The sequence below is a fragment of the Hibiscus syriacus genome, unplaced genomic scaffold (assembly GCF_006381635.1).
Source record: "Hibiscus syriacus cultivar Baekdansim isolate YM2019G1 unplaced genomic scaffold, ASM638163v2 tig00112285_pilon, whole genome shotgun sequence".
Taxonomy (NCBI): Eukaryota; Viridiplantae; Streptophyta; class Magnoliopsida; order Malvales; family Malvaceae; genus Hibiscus; species Hibiscus syriacus.
Window position 1 is genome coordinate 1,894,632 of NW_024063293.1, and position 14,907 is coordinate 1,909,538.

General features: G+C 31.7%; 1 protein-coding gene and 1 pseudogene across 1 annotated transcript; both read right to left on the reverse strand.

Moving 5' to 3' along the window:
* Positions 1-1,246: 1,246 nt before the first annotated feature.
* Positions 1,247-1,472, reverse strand: LOC120177262 (annotated as a pseudogene).
* Positions 1,473-3,024: 1,552 nt separating this feature from the next.
* LOC120177287 (xyloglucan endotransglucosylase/hydrolase protein 2-like) lies at positions 3,025-4,169 on the reverse strand. Its single transcript, XM_039183489.1, has 4 exons — positions 4,001-4,169; positions 3,777-3,877; positions 3,491-3,693; positions 3,025-3,415 (listed from the first exon to the last, which is right to left on the reverse strand). Exons 1-4 carry the CDS (start codon positions 4,167-4,169, stop codon positions 3,025-3,027), a joined length of 864 nt encoding a protein of 287 aa, XP_039039420.1.
* Positions 4,170-14,907: the final 10,738 nt, after the last annotated feature.

A 14,907-nucleotide genomic window follows, 5' to 3' on the forward strand; every position in this document is an offset into this window, starting at 1 on the left:
CAGTGGAGCGCTGCTGGATATGGCTACAATGTTGCGGAGGAATGGAAGGAGGTGAGTCGAGGTATTTGAATTGAAACGAGTCAGACTCGGGCATAAGGAAGATGAGGGACTCGCATGGTAGGAAGGTTCGGGGCTTGGGAAAGATGAAGACTGTGTACTGGGATGGTGGAAGGAGAACAATATTAAATTTAACATTTTGTCAAAAATGGTTGCTGACATATTGGCAATTCCGGTCACTACTGTTGCTTCTGAATCTGCTTTCAGTGCTGGTGGGAGGGTTATTGATCCGCATCGATCATCTTTAGGAACTAAGATGGTAGATATGCTTGTTTGTGGAGCTGATTGGTATCGTCAATACTATGTGTTAGAAAAAAAATAAAAACAAGGTATTTTTATGTTTTAAGTTTTATTGAATTTGGTTTTACAATGACTAATATATTTTTGGTTTTTTGATTTGTTGTAGCAAAACGAAGATATCATACATGTTGAGATTCATTGAAAATAAGGATGAATGAATTGGTATAACCTCGCTAATTTAGTATATTTTTCATCTTTTGTTATAACTCCTTTAATTTAATATAATTTTATTTGTTTGATTTTGATCAGGATGAATGATGAATTAACGACTGATTATGAATGCAAGTTGAATATGTTATGAATATTATTGAAGTTGTTTGGATTTCAAGAAGATTGTTTTGTTGAACAAATTAACTTTAAGACTTTATTATATTCATATAGCTTACTTATGATTTATGTATGTTTTTGTCGTGTTCGAACAAATTAACTCTAAAGTTGTGTGAATCATTTAATATCTTTAAAAGATTGATCGAAATATCTGATATCTTCAAACATTTCATCACTGCTAATCAGCTCTTACGCTATTATCACTGTAGATTTGGTTGATTTGCATTGTCGACTATTTTTCATGAAAGAACAATGGAAGGTAGGGTCTCCAACGTTTATGTTCGTTTATGTTCGTGTTCATTTATGTTCGTGTTCGTTTATGTTTGTGTTCGTTTATGTTCGTTTATTTATTAAATGAACGAACATGAACAATCTATATTCCTTAATGAACGAACATGAACAAAAAAAATTTTGTTCGTTTATGTTCGTGTTCGTTTATGTTCGCTTATTTATTAAATGAACGAACATGAACATACATCCGTTCGTGTGCGTTCGGTTCGTTTACAGGCCTAATCAAGCTATTAAAACATGTGTCCCCTTTTGTTTTGTTATTTCTCCCTTCCTTCTCTCTCATCTACTTCTTCCCTAGTGCAGTTTTTAAGTCATCTTCTTCGAGATCGCTTCCGAAATCAACAGGATCGAATTCATCAGCCGGTTCGTCGGACGGCCGGGGCGCGAAGCTTCGGAGGAAGGTTGAAGTATGGCTTAAAGACGTGAGGGCTCTTCCTCAGGTGACCCACTTTGACCTTGGCGCGAGATTGTCTGTATTTCCTTATCGACCTCCCCATTGGATCTTCGTCTCTTTTTTTTTTCAAATTCCATCACTCTTATGCGATAATAAGAGACTTCAATTAATGCTTAGACAACAGGTCGAGAGAAGGCCATTCGGCGTTGAACGAAAAGCAGGCCGCCACTACATAATCGAAGGTGAGTTCCCCCTAGCTGTCGCTCTCCATTTTCCTCTTCCCCTTCCCCGAATATATAATTGCATGCATGTGGGTTTAGTAACTTGAATCCCGAATTTTCCAGGATTAATGAGTTTAGTGGGTTCGGTGGATTAAAGGCGTTGAGATTTTCGTGGGATCATGGTGAGTGTTATCTGAGTTGAGGACGAAAATCAGTGTCAACACACACAAAAAAAACTACTTATCTTAATTGTTAATTTCTTAACATCTACTATTTCTCAAAATTATTATCTTTTCCTTGAAGAAATTGAGATACAAATGATTGCATCACGTATACAATTAGTAAATAATAATTTTCAAGTGAATGTAAGACATAACATCATTGAAAAAAAGGTTGGATATTTCACAAAAATATTTCACTCTCATATATTTTAATAAATGTATAAATCATAACTGAAGCATGAAAATAGAAGACTAAGAAGAGATAAGTTGAATGATATTTTAAAGAGCATTTGCTAATAATTTAAAAAAGACAACTCAAAATAATTATCTTAATAGATCCAAACCAAGCGAACGAAATGTCCACTTTATCATGAATATAAGATTTTATATTAGGATGAATTTATAAAATTTTTAGAAAGGGTACACCTCTAAAATTTTATGGAGGAAAACTGATTATTAATAAAAATATAAAAAATCTAAAATATATGTAATTTGAAAATTTCAAATGACAATTATCTCCTACCTGTCCGCTTCAGTTCTTCCCCGCTCTATACAACATATAATAGCTCAATATCTTGCTAATGCATATTTCAAGTATCAACTATCAATAGAAATACAAGAGAAGTTCAATAATTTGCTAATAAATGCATGAATTCTTAGATTTCCCAAACCAATTGATTCACACTATAGAAAAGCACTTTGCTATAACTTCATGTAAACAAAACGAAACATGAAAAAGATGATCAATAAGATTTCATAGTGATCCAAAAGAAGAAGAAAATTAAATTTTAATAACAAACGGTACCAACAAAGAAATGACTTTGGGAAACAATGGTGGTGAAAGAGGGAGAGAGCTTTGAAAATGGAAATGAGCCAACACTTTTTGATCAGGCAATGCCTTCGGGAGGAGTTTTTCACCGACTTCTTCTTGTTTTATGTTATCTTCATTAACCGATCCGAAAGCAATTCAGCATTGCAGGAATTTATGGGTAATCTATAAGGAAGAGTTTACAAAATTAATATGACAATAGCAATATCTTCGTTTTATTGAAGAATATGAAAATATACCATTATAAACAAAGGAAGACAGGAATGCCATATATGTATAAACCATTAGCTATATCTTGTATATAAAACAATCTAATTCAGAATACTATTTGTACCCCTTGCTTCTTATTTATATGTGTACATTCGGATACCCACACCTATCATACTATGTAGTGCTATTAATACCACATTCTTTATCAATCTTAGCTTTAGAAGTACAATAGTCTTGGAACATGTATTTGGTTCTTGCATCTTGTAAAGCTTTGTGCTGAGCTGGGTCAAGTTGGATGTATTTATCCCCATTCCACCACTGCGTGGGGTTCGAAATGTAGCACTCATCTTTGTTAGGAGCGCTCTTGAATTGGCACGCAGTCACTTCAAAGCCTTGATAGCTTGCAACAAACGGTGCTTTAGTCCAGTCGATTTTCCTTCCACCCGATGCCCAATCTTCTCCATTCCATATGCTTCCTTGAATCACCATCTGTTGTGATGGATAATTCACCCCGATGTTTGTGTTGTTCTTGAATACCCTTATGGGCGTATTGTCCACGTAAAACCTAAAAATAAAAAATTAGATTTTTAGTATTCGAGATTTATTCGAACGGATTCATAAACAACTTTGTTTTACTTACACTATTTGGTGTTGGTTCCAAAGAATTCCATAGGTATGGAAATCAGAAGTGGGATCAAACCAGAGATGAAATCTTTGCTCCCTGCCTCCCGCATCATCGGCGAAAACGTTTGTCTGCAGCGTAAAAGGTGGCCCGTCGCTACCTAAAAACTCGAAATCCAGCTCGTCATGGTTTCCTCCTTTGCCATTTATATCCGATGTCAACTGCATGCATGCAATAACTCATCAAAATTTTCATAGCATAACACTAATTTTTAATACATGTTAGAGAGATATAGATAACATACATAAAAGGCCACAACAACTCCAGAAAAATCCTTCTGAGGTAGCTTCACTTTTATCTGGAAAAAACCCGAACCATATCCCACGTTCGATTCAAACCCAGCCCCTATGTCATGTCGGAAAAACAAAACACACATTATATACAATTTTATTCATATATCGTGTTTAATATATATAAATATGCTTGCATGTAAGTATTCAACTAAATTATTACTATGATTTAACTAACCTGAAGATTGATCCATTAATAGATCGATTTGATTTCCCTGATTTATAGATTTCACATGAGAGTTTCCCCATGTGATGTGATAATTCTTGTCGAAACTAACATTAACGGCTATGCTTCCACATGCTATAACTGCAACAACTATAATAACAATCAACCTGTCCAAAACCATCAACATATAATATTATTGCTACAAAATTATATATTGTGTGACAAGAAACGTAAACTATATATATATATATATATATATATATATAAAAGATGATTACGAATTTGTAAAACATAAAATACAAAAGTTACCTCTTTTCCATAGCTATTTTCTTTGAAGAAGCTTCTTTTGTGAATGATTGGAACACTTACAATATTTTACCATTACAACAAGAACGAATGGAATGTATTTATAGAGATTTACAAGAAAGTAATAAAAGAAAAAGTTTCTTGTTGACGCTATTCTTTAAATTTTATTTATAAGGATAAGATAAAATATTTTATTTATATGATCATATTTGACTCATTAGTTGATTAATTCATACCGGATATTATATAGATTTATTATGAGACAATCCTCACAATTTAGATTACTCTATTCACAAGTCAAATTTAACTTAAAAGATTTAATACATCGTCTTATTGGACAAATTGATAATTGATTAATTCGATTTAATTATCTTTTATTTGTCAAATAAATCACCTTTGTTGTTAAAATAACTTTACGCGTCCGAGTATGATCACGCTCCTTTCATGTTAATTATTATAAAAGGTTATTTTCATTATCATTCATAAATACCGTTTTATTCAATTTTAATTTTTTTATATTTATTGATAAAATTCAAAATTAATTAACTAATTTATATTCATGACTAATATTAATTAATGGATATAGAGAAAATACAACTATTTCCGATTTAGTTTTTCATAAATGTGATAATAAAATAATAAAAATTGACTCATTGATGATTCAATTAATAATTGATTGATTTTTTATGTAATGATTTAAGTAAAAATGTTAAGTGTTATTGACACCCTTTTTGTTCAAAGTTCTAATCTTTGTTCTCTTGCCTTATTAATACATAAAAGTAGCAGATATATAAAAGTTATTAAAATAATATATTCAATAATTGTAATATATATTTTTATATATATTTAACAATTTATATTATACTTGAACTTTCAGATTCAAATACCATGAATGTTATGAGTATGAGAGCTTCATATTAAATTAAATAGTTGAAAATTATATTTAAACAAATATTCTATAATATTTATTACAAATTAATAAAAAAAATTTATATTATACTTATAACACGATAAAAGTACATAATCACTTAAATTATGTACGAATCATACATGATGAGGATAGAAAATGTGATGTATATAAATATTTTTAGATATACTTTATACTCTGATAAATATTGATTTGTTTGTCTAGAAGTAATTGTAAGGTAATATCTTTTTAAAATTTCTAATTTATTTAACAATAAACGCTCAAACACCTATGATATATGATATGCTCAAACTCAAATTTTTTAGAGATAATAATTATCCCTTTAATCATTTTAGTAGTTTGATTCATGTCGATAAATATTAATTTAACTTTAATTTAACTGCACAATTGTATATTATAAATTTAAACATATAATTATCTTTTATTTTGGGATAATAGTGGATAGTTATTTTTTTATTAATTTGGGGTAAGTATTGTTAAATGATAACTCTTAATCATCTGACATTGAATGCTTACACTCTTGACATTTCTGATGTTTAAATCTGAGACCTCAATGAATAACAAGAATTAGTTTATCATCAGAAGCACTTGATTCGTGCTAACAGTGGATAGTTAGAATATTTCTAATCAGATACTTTCTGTCCATATAATTAATACGTGCAAAACCTATCGATTTATCTTCACATGTTGATAAGGATGAAATCCCGGGGTTTTTCGGCCCATTAGGCTAGGCGCTACATTAATTGGCCCAATAGGTCACTCTCAAATTTATTTTGTAATCTACGTAAAATATTATAGTGCAGTACAAACTCGTCATGTTCACGTGATAAATTTAATCAAAAAATATTTTTTAATGGTCTCTAGTCAATGGCCCCATGCGGTCTAATATTATAATATATTTTTAGAGACACATCACCTCGACTTGATAAGTCTCGTGAGAATTAATTTTATTATATTTTTAAATTCAGTAAATATTTAAAAAAAAAGTAAATGAACTCATCACGTCGAGGTAACTAGTTATCCTGGAATTTAAAAATAAATTAGTCGTTGAGCAATGAGCAACTTGTGAATTTTAAATTTAATCATTAAAACTCGGCACCTCGATGTGACGAGTTTCACCGAATTTAATTTTAAAAAATAATTTAATACATACAAAATAATTTTAATACAAAATAATATTAAAAGTTCATACAATCTAATACAATGCATAATAAAATTTATATACATTTTCGTAATTCTTGACGATGCCGATGAGTGATCGAATAATAATGACGTGGGGCTCATCGAGTACATTGTGGCTTTCCGTCTTGATCATCTTTGTTTGCTTCTTCAACAGGAGGCGTACTAACATCACTAAGATCCACTTTCAAAATATGGTGATGGAGTACTTAAGGTATTTAATGTCATCATTGTCTCCATTGACTCGACTTGGCCACCGAAATCTCTTTGTTGACTATATATAATATGATCTCATTCACCCTCACCCGCATGTTCTATCGAATATGCTTGAGTGCTTTGCATAACATCCCATTAACATCCAACCCAATTCGGCTGACTCTCCATTAAATATGGAGGATAAAATCATAACTTGTTTGAGATGCAAGATACATGGCAGAAGAAGAAGATGAAGATATTGATGATTATGCTTTCTTGGCCTTTATTTGTTCTCATTGTTTCATAATTTTAGAGGTAGAGAGAAATGTCGAAATCAAGGTCAGCAGTCGTAATTTCGAAACGCAAGGGACATATAAATTCCGCTCATTCCATTGTTGAATGTATATAACATGCTTCGTCGGTCAATTATTTTTATGCTTCTCACTCAGTCACTTCAAAGCCTCGATAGCTTGCAACAAATGGTGCTTTAGTTCAGTCGATATTCCTTCCACCCGATGCCCAATCTTCTCCATTCCATATGCTTCCTTGAATCATCATCTGTTGTGATGGATAATTCACCCCGATGTTTGCCCAAAATTTAAAGCATGTGATATATTTATCTTTTGAGTAAACTATACAAATGATACGTTGACTATTAAAAGTTACAAAATAGTCTTTTGATTATAGAGTGTTATTTTGTTGAGTCTCCCTACTATTAAAAGTTACAAAATAGTCATATTATGATTGTTCATATGTCCCAAACTCATATTTTTATTAAAAATTGATGATTGTCTGAGCTAGACGTTAACCTGTTAATATAAATATGATAAAATCATATTTTAATAATGTTTACTGGCACTGCCAATGATTTCAAACTTTGACTCAATGGTATAATATAAACAGAGTCGATTAACAAAATACACCTTAAACGATTTTATGATATCATATTTTAGTCAACAATTTTTTGACGAGAAATGATATGCTTGAAACATATGAATAGTCAATGATCATTTTGTAACTTTTAATAGTCAAAGACTCAATAAAACAATATCTTATAATCTAAGATCATTTTATAACTATTAATAATCGAGAACTTAATAAAGTAATGTCATTTATTATTTCAACTATACATATTTTCTCAATTTGATATTTAAGGAATTTTTCTCCAAGTTGATAATTATATTACATATCTTCTTTCAAGTTAGCATCTAAATAGGGATGGGGACGGGGCGTGTTTTTAGCCGCCCAAAAATATATATTTAAAATCCGATTCTAACCCGTCCCTATGAATTTTAGATTTTTTATTTTTAGAATAAAACTCCGACCTCGATCCCGACCCGAATATATTAATATTTTAAAATAATTAAAATAAGATAATTTATAATAATAAATTTATAATTATATTTTAAACAATTAAATTAATATATTTTATAATAATTTTTATATTTTTAATAATGAAATAATATATTTTAATAATATAAAAATAAAATTATTAAAATATTAAATATAATATATATAAAAAATAAAAATTAATCCGATCGGGTCGGCTTGGTGATTTTTCACCTTAAACCCAGACCCAACCTACCTCAATATTTTATATTGTATAACCCGTCCCGTCCCGTCCTGAACCAGAATTTTTTTTTAAAAAAATCACCCCTATCGGATTGGAAAAGATTTAAACCCGTCTAGTTCAAATATTTTGACCATCCCTACGTCTAAAGAATTTTTACTCTTAAATTAATACCTAAACTTTAATTCTATCATTTGTTTTAATTTTTTTTAATGAACTTCGATAACTTTTTAAAAACACACACACATAAAGATAACCATCGACAATAATACAATTTTACGTTATCATGTCATCAAAAATTAATATTGATGCGTCGAAACAATTGATGAAATTAAATATTTGATCCCAATTTCAGAATAATATTTTTAAGTATCAATTTCACATAACGTGATTACTTCGAATATCAATCAACATGAAAACAATAAATAAAATATTCTTTAGATACCAACTTGAACAAATTATCTAATTCAAATATTAAATATGTATTTAAATTATGTTTAAATAAAATAATTAAAACTATAATTTAGTATAGAACAACTTTATAATGAATTCAAATTCTTAACCCATTGTTGAAATATATTTTCTAGGGTAAATTACAATTTTCATCTCTAAACTTTACTCTATCCTATTTTGCTTACTAAACTTTAAAAAAATTAATTTTTTACTAAACTTAATACATTGAGTTTTTTGTTACTTCGCCATTAAATAGCTAATGATGTTAAAACGATACAATTTTCAAAAAAAATAAAATTTTCACCAAAAAGAAGTCGTTTTGCATCTGTATAAAAACTCATTTATAACACGGTTAGTGAGAAAACGACTGAGCGACCAAAAAACTCCAATGTATTAAGTTTAGTAAGAAAATTATAAAGATTTAAAGTGCAACAAGTAAAATAGGGGAGAGAGTAAAGTTTAGTTACCAAATTTTTAGTTCACCCTATTTTCTATAAACATTTTTTTTCTAAAAATATATTGGGTAAATCACACAAATCATCACTGAATTTTACTCTCATCTCTAGTTCACTTATTGTACTTTCAATTTTTTTAATTTACTCATTAAACTTTGATATTGCTCCTATTTTGGTCACTCTGTCGTTAAATAATTAACGATGTAAACATGACACATGATATCAAAATGATGTCGTTTATAAAAACCTAAATTTATACTAAAACGAAGAAGTTTTGGATATATATAAAAACTAAAATTTCCTAATTTCCTAATTTTTCTTCTTTTTCTTCCATTCTTCTTTTTCTTCCTTCTATTTTTTCTCAAATTTTCGAATTTTGATAACCGTTTGTCTCGGGCGGTCATTGTGTCGGTCGCCATACTGGCCATCATCAGGCATCGTCGACAGTGACCAATAAATCCCAATTTTTTTTACCAATAAATCCTCAGCCAACGGCTTCCTTTCCCTAGGCACTTGGGATATTAATATTTTATAGAGGCAAATTAATCACTTGGGTTATTTTATGTTTCCTTTGAATCAGACCCGATAGAAGATGAAAAAAAAGTTCTTAACATATAAATTGGAATTAGGAAGCTGGAATTTGATGAGTTAGTATAACTCCCAAACCGATACAGGTGATCCGATCCGATTAAATGTGTCATATTAGGGCCATCGGGATGATTCACCGTAAGATTTTAGAAAATTTAAATTTTTTGTTAAACCACTTCAAACCGTAAGACAATTTACAAATAAAAACATAATTTCAAAAAAATCGTTCATATATTAAAATAGAATCTAATAATGTCACATGTCAAAATAAGATACAAACTCAATATAAAAAGAAATATGACCTACTTACCCCCTAATTACAATTGTACCTACTACGCAAGTACGTCGAAGGAACTCCCATTATGATATTGAAACAACACATGATCGATTTTTTAACTTGAAATGGTGAGTAATAGAATGAGCTTTGGGAAATCTCATTAATACGAAACAACCATATGATGCTAAATGATATGTAGATGTGGCAAAGTATAAAATTTCCTCATTGATTTAGACATTTACAAGTTTTCGTGATGATTGAGATTCATTTAATTAATTCATCAGGTAATAGATGGGAAACCTACACTCCATAAGAAAACATTCAGAGAGATAAATTCAAGAGATCAAAATAGGATGTCTAGTGTTCCCACGAAACCAAAATGTAATCATAGTTTAAAAACAATAGTAGTTTATTTCATTAAAATAGATTTTAAAATCACTATAATACCCTCCACTATAACTTCATATGCAGTTTCCCATAACTGTATCTATAAGGACTTACCCTATGCTTATTAGGCGTAGGAGTCAACCTAAGATAGTACCTTGGGGCTTTAGAGCATACCCAATGGAGTACCTTGGGGCCTAAGAGCCTACCCAAGGGTCATCATAGGTTTGTAAGGAATTACCAGCTTGATCAGAGTCGAACCTCCATACTCCAGAATTCTACCCAGACAATATCCTAGTAAAATATTTCATATAGTATCCAGTAGTTTCATGATCTATAAATCATGCATATTTATATTTTCCAGTAGAAACAGGTAACCAAAGTGCATATATCAGACATTCATAGTTCATAAACAATAAATCAGTAAATCGAAATATTCGATTAGTTAAAATATTCATAAATCAACTCGATAACAAATCGTATTTCAAAATAGATAAAAAAAATAGTCATACAACACAAAGGGAACACACTAGAGAATTTAGATATTTTTCGGAGGCTCTTGGTAGTTATCAGGAATGAAAAACATGAAACTTGCGTAACTTGTTCGGATTTCAAGAACGAGGTCCATATTAAAAGGGTTCGATTTCTAATTGATCTAATAAAACATTTAGAATTTGATACTTACGACCATTTAGGATTCTAGTGCATTAGGAAGGTATTCAAAAACCTTATTAGACCTTGTTTAAAAATTCAGATATAACATGAGTGATTCCATTGCCTAGGCCATCATGGGCATTCTAGACATTTTGATTCCTATCAAAATCTTAGTAACTTAATCCAATAAGGGGGAAATGATGATTTACGATATTCATATTTGTGTCAAATTATCAATATATCGAGTCAAATCAAACTAAATAGATCCATCACTGTGATACTTATCAATCATTTAGATTGAGATACTTCACGAATATTCATTTCTTAATATTGAATGCACTATAAAGTTGAACTGCTCACCTTCAGAATCATCGTGGAACAGATTTTAGGGGAGACTAACAAGTATTCCAGTTGTATTTATTTTTTTATACATTACTGTAGTATTCAAGAAAGACCGACATGCTTTGGTCGTGTTCCATAACCTTTAGATGCGATACAACCATTAGGTTTGTCAGTCTTTTCAGAATTTAAACATTGACATTATCTTATTTCTAGGCCATAAGGGTATGTAGATCATTGCATTACTAAACGTTATTTTAGTCATTTAAGAGCTCGAGGGTATTTTGGTCATTTTTTAGCTTCAAGGGCATTTTGGCCATTTCAATACTTGAGGATAATCCAGTCATTTCAAATACTTCAGTGAGTGTCGTACATTCAGTAATCTAGTCTCCAAATGATCATTAAAAAAAATCAAGAGATCAACATATTTTAAAATCTCAAAGGTAGAAATTGATTTTCAAGGTTTTCCAAACAAAACAAAAATTTAATTAATGATTTAAAGGTTCTCATGGATCGAAATATGAGTTCCTATATCATTTTCACTACCACGATCATCCCTAGTCCCTTTTACACTTTAAGGGTATTTTTGCCACTTCATTCAATTTTGTTGTTTGCATTAATTTCGATAAACTAGTCTATAGGTTTTTATTGAAGAGTCAAAAATTCTAATATTTTTTGCATCCCGTAGTTTAAAATCGGATATTGGGATTTTCTAAACAAAGCAAACATTTAACAAGTGTATCAGTAGATTTATTGAATCAAATACGTCTTTCCAGTGTTATTTCCATTTTCCGAGATAACCTTGCCTTTTTACATCACATTAATATTTTTGTAATTTCTTATCCATATATTTTCCGGCATTAAAACTTTCAATGAGATAATCAGAATTTTAAGGATTCTAAGGCTAATAGAATTACCAATTAATCACTTAACTTGCAGTTATTCCTTATTACTCTTCTAGTTCCTAACATGAGTCAATCGAGTCTTATTTAGTTTATTGCCTTTATATCGTATTTAGTTCGAGTCCAGCAATAATTACTATACATATTTGACCAACCATTTCCATTCACACAATTACTAATTATCGACGAGTTTTGTAAAGATGCAAAAAGTAGTAGAGTATTACCTCAATTTTTGAGCTACATCGATCGATCATTTTAACTCCATTCGATCGCCCTTGAACTTTAATTTGACTTCTATCTTGAATACATAGCAAAACATTGCATCAAAAACGGATCTTAAACATGAAAATCAGATAATAAATTCTAGTCGAACTTGAAACAACTCTTCTAGCCGAACTCTAAAATGTCCTTAATCAAGAAGTACGATTTTGGATTCAAAAGTCTCGTGCTGATTGGTTTCAATTCGGTGATAGAAATACTAAATTCTACCACTCAAAGGCCGTGATTAAACGTTGTACTGCCAAAATTGAAAAATGCGAATGGTGTTTGGTGTTATGATAATGCAATTTTAAAGGAATCTCCCGCGGTCTTCTTCCAGGATTTATTTACAATTGATTTGGCCTCAAATGGTGTTTAGCCCTTCGCAGGTCTTTTCCCTCTCATTCCAGGCCATATGATTCCGATGTTGTCTGCTTGCCCAACTGATGAAGAAATCCAGCTGGCCCTCCTTGACATGACTCCTTTGAAAACACCTAGAATTGATGGCATCCATGTCCACTTTTATCAGAAAAATTGGTCAATTGTCGGTCCTTCAGTTTGTACCATGGTCGAACACGCTTTCGCCACTCAGACTATTGATCCGAGCATCAATAGGATGATCCTTGCTCTCATTCCTAAGAAAACTTGCCCAGAGACTTTCGCTGACTTCAGACCTATCAGTCTCTGCTCAGTCCTCTATAAACTCATCACTAAGGTGATGATGAAACAGCTTCAACAGGTTCTACTGCTAGTAATCAGTCAGAACCAAATTAGTTTTCTCAAGGGTCGTAACATTTCTAAGAATATGATTATTAACCAAGAGATTATTCATTGTGTCTCAGAAAAAAGGCTTTACAGGTTGGATGATCATTAAAATCAACCTTCAGAAAGCTTTTGACAAGAGTTCTCTGGAGCTTTATCGAAGAAACTCTTATTGATGCTGGCATCCCTCCATCGCTAATCCGTCTCATCATGCAGTGTGTTATCACTGCTTCTATGCAAGTCCAATGGAATGGTGATCTAAGCCGTATTTTTCTTTCGGCAAGGGGCATTCGTCAAGGTGATCCTCTGTCTCCTTATCTCTTTAATCTTACTATGGAGAAATTGAGCCAAAGTATTACTCACCTGGTGAATTCGGGGCTCTGGTCCGACTTTGAGCTCACTCGTAATGGGACTCTAGTATCAAATCTCTTCTTTACTGATAATCTTGTTCTTTATGTAAAGGCTGATGTTGCTCATGCTGAATTAATTGATCGCACTCTTTTTTTGTTTGGTCTTCACTCCGGGCATAAATTCAATAAACAGAAAACAAATATTTTCTTTTCGGCCAACACGAACCCCTCGTTGTAGGATGATATCTATCACATCCTTGGTTACAAGGTTGTATTGGATTTTGGTCTTTACCTCGGCATTCCTACTTGTCATTTTGGTACGATAAAAGAATTGTATTATTTTATTCTGGACAAAGTGCGCGGAAAACTTATCGGTTGGTCAGCTCGTACTCTCTCCTTTGTTGGTCGGATCACACTTACGAAATCCGTTCTCCAAAGTATTCTTGTTTACTTCATGCAATCTAGTAAGATCCCTCTATCCATTCTCTCCGAAATCGATAAGATTGTACTGCGATTTCTTTGGGGTCCTTCTTCATCTTCGTATACCTCTTTGGTCAATTAGGAAACTGTTTGCCAACCAAAACTCAACGGTGGCTTGGGACTAAGATCAATGCGTAATCAGAACCATGCTTTCTTGATGAAAATCTGTAGTGGCCTCCTGTCAAACCCAAATTCTCTATGAATCCGTCTTCTAAAGGAGAAATACAGGACGACTGAATGTTGCCTCGCTTCGATAGCAAGATTAAAATGTTCTCCCTTGTGGCGCTCCATTTCGAAAGCTTGGATTGATTTCCGTCGTCATGTTGCTTGGTCGGAGATGGTTTGCTAATTAAATTTTGGGATGATGTTTGAATTCTTGATCTTGGGATTTTACGTGATTATGCTGCACCAAACGTTTCCATTGATGAATCCCTCGTAGTAAACAACTTCACTTTGATGGCTAATGGTGAGCCTTAATGGAATTGGGATCTCCTTAATCAACTCCTAGTTCCGGCGGCTATCCATTTCTTCTTTGGGGTTCATCCGCCTTACTTTTCCTCGGACCGGGATATTTGTTACTAGAACGCTAATCATCAGTGAACCTTTACCGTAAAAAAATGCCTTTGAAACAATATCCAAACCGTTTTGGAATGAACACAACTCATGCTGTAATTTAATTTGGAAACTTCAAGTGCTGGAGAAAATCCGATGCTTTTTATGATTGGTTTATCATGACAGGCTCCTTACGAATCATATCCGGTGTCTTCGTGGCTTCACCCATAATGCTTATTGTAGAACATGTGCAGCTCTTGATGAAACATTATTGCACATTCTAAGAA

Excerpts from the sequence above, each read along its gene's own strand:
- LOC120177287 (XM_039183489.1), bottom strand. The coding sequence starts at position 4,169 with ATGGTTTTGGACAGGTTGATTGTTATTATAGTTGTTGCAGTTATAGCA. Across the intron at positions 3,878-4,000 it reads ATTAATGGATCAATCTTCAG|GGGCTGGGTTTGAATCGAAC; the intron begins GTTAGTTAAATC and ends GACATGACATAG. Across the intron at positions 3,694-3,776 it reads GAGTTGTTGTGGCCTTTTAT|TTGACATCGGATATAAATGG; the intron begins GTATGTTATCTA and ends GCATGCATGCAG.